A 14485-nucleotide genomic window follows, 5' to 3' on the forward strand; every position below is an offset into this window, starting at 1 on the left:
TAACAGGGGTCTTATTGTTAAGTAGCTTTCTTAAAGAATACATTGAGGTTATTATCTACGAGTCATTTCAATTCGCGATATCGATCTTGGAATGAGTTCGGTTTAGCCTTTTGAGCAGAAAAATAAAAATAAAACGAAATGGTAAAGTATAATCATTCAGCTTCAAAATGACACCAGACTCAAAATGCATGGAAACTAACTTCACACAACCGTTGAAAGGTAGATGTCTTTAAAGGAATCCAGTCAAGAATCGTGTAATTTTTGCGTCTTTACTTTGCCTTCCGCGGCCAGAAGCAGTAAACCGTATACCGTTGACAAGCCGACCAAAGGGGAGTTTTGCACTGTGCAAATAGAATTTACTGCACTTCGTATTTTATCTCAATTGATATTTATCAGTCTCTCATATTTTATTTTTGGTTAATATTTATTTTCACCAACGCTTAGCCATTAATTCGGTTTCGGTTAACATTAATTCGATATTTTAACCTAATTTTCGTGCCATTTTTGGTTTTGTTTTTAGCGCATTGCGATGCAGTGCAGCCTTTCATCTTTAAAATGGCAGCAAAATCAATAAAAATAAAAAACTTGCTAAATGTAAACTCGATATGCTGTTGAGTCACACCAACGAAATACGTCAATACATGATAGGATCTTTGTATTTGACTTCATGGATATATTAAGTATATCACCTCGTTTGAGTCTCGATACTCCACATTCCACTTCGTCGAATTCTCTCTCTCTCTCGTCTCTCTCTCCTCTCTCTCTCTCTCTCTCTCTCTCCTCTCTCTCTACCTCTCTCTCTCTCTCGTAAAGAATGATTGGAAGCCTGTTGGTAGGCATAAGACTTGCATAACAGTATAGACTGTGAAACTCGATGGATACAGAACACCGAATCTGCATAATGGACCTCGGTAGAATGTATACCGGGGAGGTATTCTCTCCTTTGATGAGGAAGAAAGGAAGGAGGGAGAATGTGTGAGCCAGTTGATGTCAACGGTAATGGGGTTTATCCTGTTGGCAAGAACGGAGTAAAGATGGTTTTGTTTTCCCGTTGTTGAGATCCTTCGGATTTGCTGGACTGTTCAGGATACGTCTTCCGTTGGAGTGAGAGACACCTCATAGTAATGGAGTGGCTGTTTCTGCTTTGCACTCCTTGAGGATTCAGATTTATTATTATTATTATTATTATTATTATTATTATTATTATTATTATTATTATTCTGATGCTTTTCAAGCTACTCTACGTATATCCTTTGCTTTTGACTTCGCTTGTGTCACGTTAAATGAGCTGCAGCAGGATTTTGTTCTTTTATCCTGAAGGGAATTATGTTTGTCCTGTGAGTTCTTATGATGTCAATACACCTCAGGTGGCGCACCGTAGGCATCTCTGAAGGGTGTCTGGAGCGTCCCTTAGGCCTGTAGCTAGTCTCCCATCGAAATAAAATGTTTTGTTTCTGATATATATTTTTTTTTAATTCATCCTCCACCCCGCCTTCCCAAACTATATTTTTGTATTATTTTTGTGTGCAAACTACTTTCTTGTACAAGTAAGACTGCCCTTTTGCTCTGGCAATTGTTTATCACGTTTTCATTTTGAGGATGAAAGGTACATGTCTGAATAAACCTTTCGTTGGTGTTCGTTTAATATAATTAAGGTTAATTTGCATGAGTTAATACTCATTTGTATGTATACTAATACCAGTTCCCTTATTGACAGGGTGATTCTTCCGTCTGTTCACCAGCGAAAAAGAATTCAATATACCATAACATTAATGGAGTGTTTTCCATATTTTTTCCAGGTAAGTGGTATCAATTTCCGAGGCGCATGTTCCAGAGCTGGCCAGAGACTTCCAAGATTCGTGGGAAGCTTATGAAAGCTTTCTGCTAAAGCTTTTTCAAGCTTGTTTCGTTGAAGCTCTTGTGCTGTTTGATATGTGACGTGTAGCCTGGAAGCCTCACCTTATTTTCTGTAAGTTGTCTCTAAATGATTGTTTTATTTTGATGACCTCGATGTCCAAAATATGCCATTATATATATCCATGTTGGGTGGTAAGGAAGATTTGGTCCCTTTCCGGTGATATCTACTTGCTTGGATTTTTTGCAGGCACTTCTGTATGTTGGTGTCAGTGTATTTACATATGTTCTTATATACATGGTATAGTGAGTGGTCCTTGGTGCTGTTTTATCAGCTGAATCTTTTTACTTGCCTGCGCTGAATAACGACGTCAATGGGCTTGGAAGATCACAGACCCTATCGCACTTTATTTATGTCACTGCTAAAATGACAGAGCCTTCACATCCCGTAGCTCCAGATTTGAAGATATTCTTGGCTCTTTCAAGCCCTCCTGAAGTGTGGTTGGTTTAAACGCACCAACTCCTCGTCTTCTACTTTGGTTGGAAGTATATATGTCGCGTAGTCATTGCTCTACTCCATAGCTTTACAGCTACTGTATTGTTAAAAAAGATCTCACCTTAGAAAATCAAACCACGATTTCGGTCATAGCAGATTTCGGTATCTTGAGAACTGGCATATGATCTTTATATTAGCTTTGTCGAGAAACGTCTGTCTTCCATGGGCATAATCTGTTTTGATGAAATGCTGATATCCGCGTGGTTGTAAATGGTGAGCCCAGATCTCCTCATCCTTTTGGCACCGAGATACTTACGCTCTCAGAAACTGTAACCCTGTGCATCTGCCGCTAGTTTCCAGCGAAAATGAATATACGTAGTAGTGTTATTCAATGCGTCCATTTACGAATGATTATCAGGACTTTTAATTTTTTTTATGAGTTTTCACGTTCAATAAGTTGGGTTGCGTAATATATCCCGAACTGCAATGAGACAATATGAAAATAAACAACATACAGCGTATGCTTTAGTAGGTCTTACACTTAGGGCCAATCAACTTTGCTAGAATGGAGGCCAACATAGCAGATTTTTGTCAAAAAAAAAAAGCCAACGTTAATTTTACATTGGCATACACTCATAAACCAAGTGATGTCAAATCTGGCATGACGTGACCTAGAAGGATTGTCTTCAGATCATCAGCTTAGCTGTGTGACGCGTTACACTACTTTTGTTACGTCACATCGTGAGAAGACGAAATGGACGCCTGTAGTACCACAAACGAGAAAAGGAACAGGATTTTCCAGGTAATCTTTTTCCACCGTTCATTGTTTTAACTGACTGACATACGTGGTGTGATGCATTACTGACATCCTTGTCTTATTTTCTCTCCTCTTATCTCCGGATAAATATTTTCGTTTCAGAGCTGTGTTGGAGGGAGTTGGAACCCCTGTGTATGGATACGGGCGACACTATGAAATTTATTCACTCTGGTAAGCAGTGTTGCTGTGTAATACGAAGTTTTTCTTGGGAGTGAAAGGTTACAGTGATATGGAATTAACATGTAGTGTCCTGCGTTGTGAAAGTAATATTTTAATTATCATTCATATATTTTTGTCTCATTAATGTAATTGCTTGCGCAAAGTTTGACTAGTGTCTATACATGATATATGCACTCATAGACTGGAAATAAAGTAAATGCATTCTCTCTCTCTCTCTCTCTCTCTCTCTCTCTCTCTCTCTCTCTCTCTCTCTCTCTGCCTGTGCTTGCAGGAGTTTCAGATATATTTCAGAATGCACTTACAGACTGGAAATATATAGTAAATGCTCCCTCTCTCTCTCTCTCTCTCTCTCTCATCTCCTTCCTGTGCTTGCAGGAATTTCAGATATATTTCACAAGCCGGTAATAAGGCTCGACAAACTGTCCTATTGACTCATTTTCTTAATTTGTCCCCAGATGTTATGCCACGGCGCTTTGCTCTCCTGGAAGCATTCCAGCTAATGGCCTCTGGACGAGACTGGAGCCGTGCAAAGAAGTCAATCTGTTCAGGTAAGGAAATATTTTCTGCTTGTTTTGATGTATAAGGTGACTGACTGTCCAAATGACCAGAGGTGTTTTTTCCGTCGGGTCTGTTTTTCCTGGAGCCAATCGACTATTTGATTTGGTCATGTATATTTCCGTGCCGCTTTTGGCTTTGTGAATTTGTTCGTTGGAGTATGGAGGTGGGCTTTTGTCTACTTGTATCTTATTGAGATTCTTTTTTCTCCGTCGTATTTTTCAGAACACATACGGGTCTTTATTGTTGTGTCGTCATTCTTTCGCTGATGTTATTTATTGATCTATTTTGTAATTGAAGGGAGACTGTTTTTTAAACTAATGTTTTGATCCGTGTTCTTTTGAGAATTGTAACTGTTCAGTTTTGTTACCTATTGAATAATGATTCATAGATATATGCAGATTTCCATACACGCTCTTAACTTGAACTGCATCTCCTTTGGTAAAATATTTACATTAGTCATATGTAAATGTGTATATGTATGTATATATGTGCATACATACATCTATAAAAAATTTAAATTACACACGTGTGTGTTTGTACATGTATATGTGTGTGTATACATGATATATTATATACACATACACATGCGTACTGTACTTGTGTGAGTGTGTTGCATGTGTGTTTTTGTGTGTGCGTGCGTTTGTGTTTGAAATAGATATTCATAAATATATAGGTTTCCTTTCACGCATTCAATTGGGTAAACTGTTTACATTTCATATATATGTATGTATATATATAGAGTATATATGATTTATATATTTGTATATATATACACATATACATAGATATGAATGTGTATATATATATATATATATATATATAATATATATATATAAATACATATATATATATATATATATATATATATATTATAATATATATATATATATATATACATTATACTATATGTGTGCGTGCGTGTGGGTGTGTTTATATACTATGTATATATATATATATATATATATATATATATATATATATATATATTATATATATATATATGTATGTATGTAGTGTGTGTGTGATCATATAAGTGAATATGTGTGTGCGCGTGCGTGTGCATGAATTTTATATATATATATATATATATATATATATATATATATATATATATATATATATATATATATATATATATATATATATATATATATATATATATATATTTTAATGGACACTACTAGCATTGTCTGGGGCAATTCTGGTTGAATTAAACAGCGCTAAAAGCGTTTCACAATCTGAAGGACAATATTCGTGAGCCTCATAACTACTTAAAATGAAAAGTACTTCACAGAAAGGCAGTTATTTATTTCACTGTGAGATGAATAACTGCCTTTTAGTTAAGCAATGGAAGCTAATACCAGTGGGTGGGGAAAAAACGTTTCTTGTTTTTTTTCCCGAGAAAAATAAGATTATCCTTTTCACCGTCATATCAAGCCATTAAAAGCACTGTATTTTCCGTATCACGTTCTTTTTATTTTCGTACTAGAAGTCTTTAAGAGTCAAAAGTTTTTTTTTTTCCAATTTTTCAGTTCTAATATGACGCCCGAAGATATATGCTAATAACTGCAAGTTATCACAACATTATCAAACATACAGTAGTACACAGACGCGTAGTAAGTGAAATCTTAGGTTTCTTATAGTACAGGAAAAGAACCATTACTGATTATGACGATTTGGAAACCAAAATAAAATAAATAATAACGATAATTAAAACAGAGACCAATCACGTTTTTGCAACAATTAACGGCATTCGTGCACACTTACTTAGAGGAGTTTAGCTGCATATCAAGGGTTAATTGCAAATATTCTTATTTATTTGTGTGTAATCAGATTTAGTTGGCTCGTGAAAATGGATTCAGAATTTATATATGAAAAAATAAAAACTGAAAATTGATTATCGTGACAGTTTCGAAAGAGTGCCTCTGGTATGAGCTAATGGGGGGGCGGGGGGGAGTATATGTTTGCTGATGACCTTTCATTTCCTGTGATACTCATGCAAGTCTTCTGGATGGTGGGTATTGGTGGACATCCTTTATATGACTCAGTTTTTAGGAAAGTTCACTGATTTAATTCTCAAGTTACTCATTAGATACTGACGTGGGATCACTTAAGGAATTTATTTAGCTGATTACTTTATGCAAGCTTATATTTAGCTTCTTTTGGGAAGGGTGCGGCGCACTGTTGACAGGGTGCGTCCACGTGACATAGAAAACAAAAAAAGAAACTTGATTCAGAAGTCCTTATGAGAATTCATCAGACATCACAATGAAAGTAGGTGTGTAGAGAACACAATCATATTATTATATAGCATAGTAATAATCTTTAGAATTCACTCTTATACTACAGAATTAGGTGATTTTCAGAATGATGCATGTAAGTTAAGACTTGAACTCAAATGGACTTAAATATGACATGAAAATATACTATATATACGAAATAAGTCACTTTTTAGAAAAATACAGGTAAACCAAAGCATTATGCAAAAACGCTTCAGAACATTGAAGTGAAAGGGACGCCAGTGCTTGTACAAGCACGGCGCCCTTGCAAAGTCAACTGAGAGAGAGGAGCTGGGTACTCACCAAGGGCGACATTTCGTGGGTTTCCGCCGACCGATGGTGATAATTGAGAATGAGGACCGTACTAACGACACTTGATGCAACCATAAACATAATGCAGTTAAAGTAGGTGCCTGCAGAGGATAAGTCTGTCTGTTAGTCTTGCTTTTTGCGCTCTCTTGGATGATACTGAGATTGCACCCACATCGAGCAGAGCCCCTGGCTGTGGCTTTTATGATTCTAAAATGACAACTGACTCGTCTTGACTTCTAACTGTGATTCACTTTCTTGGTTGACTAGAATACTTAGGGTTCTGAGAACATTGATTCTCTCCGTCTTTTGGCAGCTAAGAACAACTCAAGTGCAACCTACAACTAGTATTATATTATATACTCAATGCTCATACTGTACCATCAATCCTACGCTGTGCATTTTAAGTCTATCAATCAACGTGGTGGCCTAAGAAGGGAGGGGAGGAATTCTACAGGTAAGATTAAAGTCAAACTGAGTCTTTTAAGTTTGGAATTATCATGTGAAAGTGACGTACTTTAAACAGGCTACTGTGTCATTATTGCACTCCGGCCCAGGCCTGGAATTTTCATCTCTTTAGCTGTCTGTTGTTGACAGCACGAACTGGAATGTGACGTTTCGAGTAGCCTTCGGCATCTTGATTCATGAGAAAATTCCAAACCCGGAGGAGGAGCCAAGGCTGCAAATGGTGCCAGCAATAGGGAAAACACACATTTCTTGTGAACAGCTAAGCAGTCTATAAAATTGTGGTCCTAGGATTTAGAAAAAATAGTACAAAAACAAACTGAAAATTTCTGAAGATCAACTTTTGATAATAACTTGGGCCATATCTGCTCGATGTGGGGGTGAGTTAACTCTAGACTAAAGAAAACATGCCTATACTTACTAAAACAACCATGCACTACCACCAATTACGGTTGGAGACCAATGATTGGTGTTGGTGGAGGAGGACTTTGGATCGTTTGTAGGGGTTTGAGACGTTTGGTTAGATTAAGAAGTTTGGGGGCGTGGTTGGGGGCACTGGATGTTACAGAATGGGAAGAGAGCTGGTTCTGAGGCAACTGGAAGAGAGCTCGGCATAATAATAATAATAAAGAATCTTCAAGGGAAGTGAGCAGCAGCGTGTGCTGGTTACCGTAACACTTTGCTTGCGGAACTGGAAGGATAGTACTAAGCATGAAGGAGTGTGCGAAAAAGCACTTGCAGCAAGGAATTCACGAAGGAAGGAAGGAAGGAAGGTGCGGGGAACAGAACGTCAGAATATGACAGTGTTTTCGTTTTGAAATCAGAGAAGCCGGGAAACTGTGAGTAAGGGTTTCAGAGAGCTGGAAAAGCATGGCGCGCTTAACCAGGTGGAAAAGCATTTGTAGATGATGAAGGACAGTTATGTCTGAAAGAAGCCTTTGGAGAGCAAGAAGTTGGCGACAGTTTGGAGACTCGTGTGTCGTGTGGGGTCTTTAGGCTGCTGGATGTAGTGCTGTTGTTGGTGGGACAGGGCATGAGTGATTTCCAAGGTCTTCTGCTACAGCAGGCGTTGAAGTTTTTTTTTCTCCGTATTTTTTTCTCAAAGAGTTTCAGGGCCTGAAATCGAACTTATGCAATTCTTCGATCTTGGAAAGTGCTGCAATAATAGAAAGAGAAAATATGGGGGGTAAGAATTGCACTCATTTCTAAAATCATTTGGTTTAAGTCGATGGGAAGGGTGTCAGATCTCTGGAAAAGAAAAGTGGCCACTTTGCAGATGAGCTGCGATTGCAGACAGTGCAAGCATTGGTTTGGTTCACGAAATGGCCACTCGGTTTACTGAGGCATGAACAATGGAAAAAGAAATGAAGATAGAAAGTAGGTATACAGATATTTGATTATGAATACCGGAAACATTAGTCTCAAAAATGATGCTGCAAAAAGGAGACATGTTGGAGGAAAGTATTCCTTTTCTCTCAGAGTAAAGAATGTACGATAAGAATTTCCGACCCATGAGACTTGGGTTATGTGTAGCCGAAAAGGATATGGTATTTAAAGATTGGAGTGCTAATTAAGAGTTCATATAGCAAAGGCCAGAAGTCATGTGAATGGTTAATTAATTTAAAGTGAAATTGCATGGATAAAAGGGGTCGTATTGTTTTAGGGGTTGACGTGAAAAGTACATCGTATGAACGAACACTTGAGCTCGAAACAGATATTGAACCTTCGAGGATGATCGAGAGAGCTCAGATACTTGCAAAGGAAACTTATGAGTTCGACCAATTTAAGTAATTGTTGTCTCGCAGAATAACACAAAGATATTTGGGTAAAGAAAAACCAAAGATTAGTCGAAATATTGTAAGCAAATGTGATTCGTAAGACAGGATTAAAAGCACCACTAGAGCGAAATCATTATTTATTATTTTGAGAACACTCGTGAGAATCGCTTTCATGTTATTTTGATAAGATAAAACTGTAACAAGATGTGTGCTGGAACGCACATTTCAGGCCAGGAGTCTCAATTTGGAAATCTTAGATGAATTTCGCATTGTTCCTTGGAAATCACAATGTCATGAAATAAATGTAGGTCGTCCTTATAGATTGAGTGGAAAGGACTGAATGTGTAATGGAAGGGGAACAATTGTATATGTGTTTTGAGATGCTAATAGACACTGATACAAATCTCACTTGTGGATGATGATCAGGAAGGCAGTAGGAGACTGGAACACTTTAGGAATTAAAAATTGCGAGTGAGAATCGTGTCTTGTATAGATGCAGGAAGCAATTGTAGTTTAGAAAAATTAGGCAGGAATCCCTTACGACTTGGAATCGTATAAGTAATGTTCACTAGGGGTGAAAGCAGAGATGGAAATTTCCCCAGTTACACAGATATGTTGTTTCGATCAGAAAGAGTTTGAGAAAATTCAAGGCAAAGCGATGCTCACAATCTTTGAGCTAGGAACATAGGGAAAGCGTAGGTAAGATTTCAAAGAAATTCCCGTTGCAGATGAAGATGGGGAAATTTGAAAAGGACAGTGATACTGTTTCAGATAAGGACTGTGTGGTTGTCTGAGTGTTTTGGATGTCAGAATCCATGTGCTTAAGACTGAACAGTCGATATAGAGTTTTCAAGTAAAATCTACAGTTTGTGTAGATGTGCATGTATTGGTAAGGCTTGCGAAGAATGGAAATATAGCCAGAAAATTTTGGTAGGGTGAATACTCATACTTACTTGAATAGCCATAATCATCATTCAATTATGGAAGGTGGGACTGATGTGAAAAGAGAAGATCATGTTTTTTTTTTTTTTTGAAATGTGCAAGGGCTGAAAAGATTTGCTCTTGTCCAAGAGGTAAAAGTATACAAAATTTGGGGCTGGGATGGCAGCATGTTGGCTTCGGCATATAAGGTTCATCGGTAACGGAAGCAATTGATACAAGTACTTACTGAAATAGAGAGAAAAGAGCAACACAAGCAAGCAAAGCTGGTCGTGACGATGATGACAGTGCAGGTTAGGCTGATGAGAGCAAGGTGGGTGGGGTGAGGTTCGCTGGAGTGTGAACACTTTTTTTTTTTTTTTTTTTTTTTCTCGACTTGAGAGGACACTGGGTAGGTAGATGGGATTTGCTTTTTCCTCTCGTCGGAGATACCGGGCACAGGAGGGCATGTCGGGTATCGAAGGATTTGCTCGGGGGCGTGGGGGGTTGTTGGTGGGTGGGTGGGGGGAGGGAAAGAAAAAAATAAGATTGCCGAGGCGATGGAGGATTCAAGGAAATCTCATGCGTTTCTACCACTACTGGAGAAGAATTACGGATAGTTCTTTCTTCTGGGTGGGGGGCGGGTGGAGGTGGATGGGGGTGGGGGGTTGTGGGGAGAAGGAAAAAGGGGTTAAATGATTCTAGATCATTTGCTTGTGTTAAGGCTTCTAGATGTGTCATACTAGCTCCAACATCTACTAGAAGCGAGATTGAAAAGATAACTATTCAAAAATACATTTTTCTCTTAGCTACAAATTACTGTCTTACAGAATATATATATATGATGTCAAGCATGCATTATATCTGATTAATGTTAAAACTATTTCAAAAATGTATGAAGGGCGAATGATCATTAACTGTACCACCGGTAAGAAATATGCAAAATCATCATTTCAACTGTTACCATCAGCATATACGTAAAAAGGGGGAAGTATATATACACATACTATATATATATATATATATATATATATATATATATATATATATATATATATATATATACAAAGTATATATAAGCATACTTATATATGTATATATACATATATATAATATTAAACACCGATAAAGAGGTAAGATGCCCCAGAGTAATTGAAAGGTTGAATTTGATAGTGAGGGAAGTGAGTAACCTTTATATATTCCCACGTATGAGTGCCTTCATACATTATAAAAAATTGTTTTTTCTTTCTCTTTTGCATACCACACTGTTATATATTGTATTGAGTGTGGAATACAAAATATATTCCATTTAAAATGGGATTCCCATTTGAAATTGAGTATGTTTTAATAGTTTATTTACAAGTTTGGCTAACCTGTACACTTCTGTTTTGAGGTTTGGGATTAGTTTCTTCAGTTAATGGAGATTTGTGAATATAATAAGTATATATATAATATTTTTTTCGTGATTCCTTGACTCTGAGGGATCTTACGGAATTATAAATACGTTTATATATTCTTTATATGAGCTTAGTCCATCAATACTTGGATGTCGAGGGAGAGAGGAGAGTTGATATTTGCCCAAATTAGTGAGAAAGCGATATTTTGTATGTTTTTTTCCATTTTTAAAAAAGCATGGTTACGTCCAATGGGAAAAATGTTTAGAATGGGGAAAATTAAAAATAGCCTTTCTTAGCATAGTGTGTTTTCTTCTTCGGTTATCAGGACCTTTGGGTGAGTTAGGTTTTAGTTGGTGTTGTTAGATGTGTTGTTTTAAGAGAGGTTATACATTGTATGAGGTTATATATTGTATGATTAGAGGTATGATGAAGCTGAAAAAAGATAGAATTTGAATTAGTTAGTTCAATATTTAGACACAGTATTAATTAGATGATTGTGATTTATATTAGATATATCACACGATTAGCATTTCTTAAAGTTTTTCCCTGGAGCTGAAAAATAGAGTATTAATGGTTTGTTATAGTTTGGGTTGACACTGCCGAAAACAGCCTCATTAATTGTTGATTAGGACTTTCAAAAGTAGTACATGCAATAGGACGAAAAGAAGCGGTCAAGTGTGCAAAACCCGGGTTTCCGGACGTCGTCGACCTTCATGAATGACTCTCATTGGATGGGTTACCAGCAAAGTGCTGCTTGCGCCGTGCGAAGTGACACTTGAATCAGGGGGTCTGACGCCGACGTGAGTTTTCCACACTTGGGAGGTTGCACGAGAGAAGAGTGAGAGGCCAGATTCCCATTTCTGTCTTCTGATTGGCTGGCCAAATAAATACTATATAGCTCTATAGACTATCACGGCCGGGGCGAACACGAAAAACCTTTCATGTAATAGTTATTGTACAGGAATCGTTTTGAAATGTGCAACGATCATCATGTTCTGTGTCTTATGTACAAAATAGAGATAATGTAGCGAGAACGGAAGCAGCGGGAGATTCTCTAACTCTATCGAGATATGAGAGGTTTGGAGAAATGTCGGGCTTTGAGAAAGAGAGAAAACTGAAGACACAAAAAAAAAAGAAAAAAAAAAGGAAAATGAGTTGCATTTGCATTTTGCTTAGGAGAGGGACAAAGTGCTGCCTTAGATTCTGGTCGTTATTTTTTTGTTTTTTTTTTGAGTATTATTCAACACAGATTACTATCACTTTTTTTTTTCTTTTAATTGATATTTATGAAAGAATTTTAGTCCCAGTAGGTAAGGTAGCTGATAATGGTAAACAGTAAGTTTTCCAGTTTCACGAAGTGTGTAACTTATGGGAAAGGGGACCTGTCGCTGTGTTTTGTTTCTGATTCTGTTGTTGTTTTCCTATTCGTGTTTCCTGTCATATGCTTATATATATATATATATATATATATATATATATATATATTATATATATGTATATATATATATATATATATAATATATATATATGTATATATGTATGCATAGATAAATATGTATATATATGTTTGTACATATACATGTATATACTATGGTATAACATAAATATATATATATATATATATATACAAATAATCATTATACATACATATATAATATATATATATATATATATAATATTATATACTAATATAGTGTGTGTGTGTGTGTGTGTGTGTGTTGAAAAAAAGGCTATTTCTTTGGAATCACCTTCAGGCGGCAAAGAATTTTAATTTTTTTTTTTTTTTTCAATTCAAAGAAAACCATATTGTGCTCAGTTCTGGCGTTTAGGACATCGCATATATATGACCCGTTCTTCGGAACACTTCTTTTCTTTTCTTTCCGTCAATGCTAGAGTTCCCTCCGCCGTCTTCGAAGTACTGATTGAGTAGTTTGTTGCTTGCAAGGTAACGAGGGAAAAGATCCACCCCCGGAGAGGCAGCTATAGATAGACATAACGACCGCCAAGTGATCAATGTCGGTATCTGTTGTCAGTTGAGAGTTTTTGGTATATGCGAATGGTAAACTTCCTTCTTGTTTTTTTTTTTTTTTTTGGAAAGTATCTTTTGATCGCAAGCCTCTACTTCGTTGTGAGCCGCCTGCAGAAAGGACTGGCAGGAGACAAACTCGGGAGATGGTAGGATCTCTTGTTGTTCGTCATTTTGCACTCAAGTCTTACAGCTGGGGTGATGTCTATGGCAAGTGAAACTCTCATGCATATATTCTTCACCTTTTGAATGCATTTGTCTGCGCATGTGCACACTTATACGATCAAACAAGTGTGCACACAGATGAACAGGGGATCTGGGGGGGTTTGGGGTGGTGGCTGGGGGCTGGCGGCGGGGATGGAGCACATGTGTTTGGGTATGAATGTGGAAATATATAGGTATACATGTGTGACAGGTGTTCTAGCCAACAAGCTTACATGCATCCGCGCGGGGATAGACAAGCTCTCATATGTTTGTATGCATTTGCACGTGTGGTGGGTAAATGCAGGTATATATGTCTTTCCGTGTATTATCTGTGTTTGTGTTCAGATTTGAATATACTGCTTGTGGTCGAATTTATCTCATAAACCAGAATACCTATGTATGTTTTTCATGCTACATAACGCTACACTGTAAACTGACTGCATTGAAATGTCGTAATCTAGGATGTCATTTTGAGGTTCACTGAATCTTTTCTTTGTAAAGTAATCGAGAATTTGTGGCTTTGGTGTATTGTGTGTCTGTTTCTTACCTGTTTTTTTATGTCATGCACATGCTATGTTGTATGTGTACACGAATGTGTGTGTTTATGTGTAGTATCTCTTTCATACAAGTTGAGTTTTCTGCAAAAGTTTTATGTCTAGAATATAAATAAATTCACGATGAAATGTTCGTGTTTTCAGTTTGAACTAAACTAAACAAAACTTGTTTTAAACAATGAATGTGCGTCGTGTTGGCTGTCCTAAAGGAGTTAAGAATTTATCTTCTGTTCCTTTTTCTAAGTTTTTATTTTTTTTACCTCCTGAGATGCCCTGATATAATCTTGCTAATTTTACTTGCTGTTTAAATGCTGATGTATTGATAGTTTTTATTTAAAACCTAGTTTCGTTTCAATTAGCAAATTTGCCTCTCATGGGATTATACATATATTTTTTTAACCATCTGCATCGCAAGTTCAGTATGTTGAACACCGAGTCATATAAATTCATTCTCTCATTCTAGCAAGAAAAAAAAAAGTCTTAGATATGTTTATAATTAGAACACAAACTGTTCAAAATACAGTGGGTATGTGAAGCATTACTGTTGCTTCTGAAAGGTTTTGTCATTAGATTAAGCTTGAGAAAAAATAAGTTTTAGTTGTAATTGAGAGAAAATAAGTTTGAGTTTCAGATTCCACTTCTTATGGTAA

The 14485-nt window shown here is 36.7% G+C and overlaps 2 protein-coding genes across 44 annotated transcripts in view; one reads left to right on the plus strand and one right to left on the minus strand.

Moving 5' to 3' along the window:
• Positions 1-14485, plus strand: part of LOC135205461 (uncharacterized) — a 512397-nt gene that overhangs the window by 247584 nt on the left and 250328 nt on the right. For both annotated transcript variants that reach the window (XM_064236111.1, XM_064236112.1), the window contains exons 3-4: positions 3270-3338; positions 3803-3895. In XM_064236111.1, coding sequence (XP_064092181.1) covers positions 3270-3338; positions 3803-3895 — 162 coding nt within the window. The remainder of the gene's footprint in view (positions 1-3269; positions 3339-3802; positions 3896-14485) is intronic.
• Positions 1-14485, minus strand: part of LOC135205456 (neuronal acetylcholine receptor subunit alpha-7-like) — a 479209-nt gene that overhangs the window by 57549 nt on the left and 407175 nt on the right. For all 42 annotated transcript variants that reach the window (XM_064236060.1, XM_064236073.1, XM_064236063.1 and 39 more), the window contains one exon: positions 6488-6597. In XM_064236060.1, coding sequence (XP_064092130.1) covers positions 6488-6597 — 110 coding nt within the window. The remainder of the gene's footprint in view (positions 1-6487; positions 6598-14485) is intronic.

Source organism: Macrobrachium nipponense, chromosome 24 (assembly GCF_015104395.2).
Source record: "Macrobrachium nipponense isolate FS-2020 chromosome 24, ASM1510439v2, whole genome shotgun sequence".
In the NCBI taxonomy this organism is placed as follows: domain Eukaryota; kingdom Metazoa; phylum Arthropoda; class Malacostraca; order Decapoda; family Palaemonidae; genus Macrobrachium; species Macrobrachium nipponense.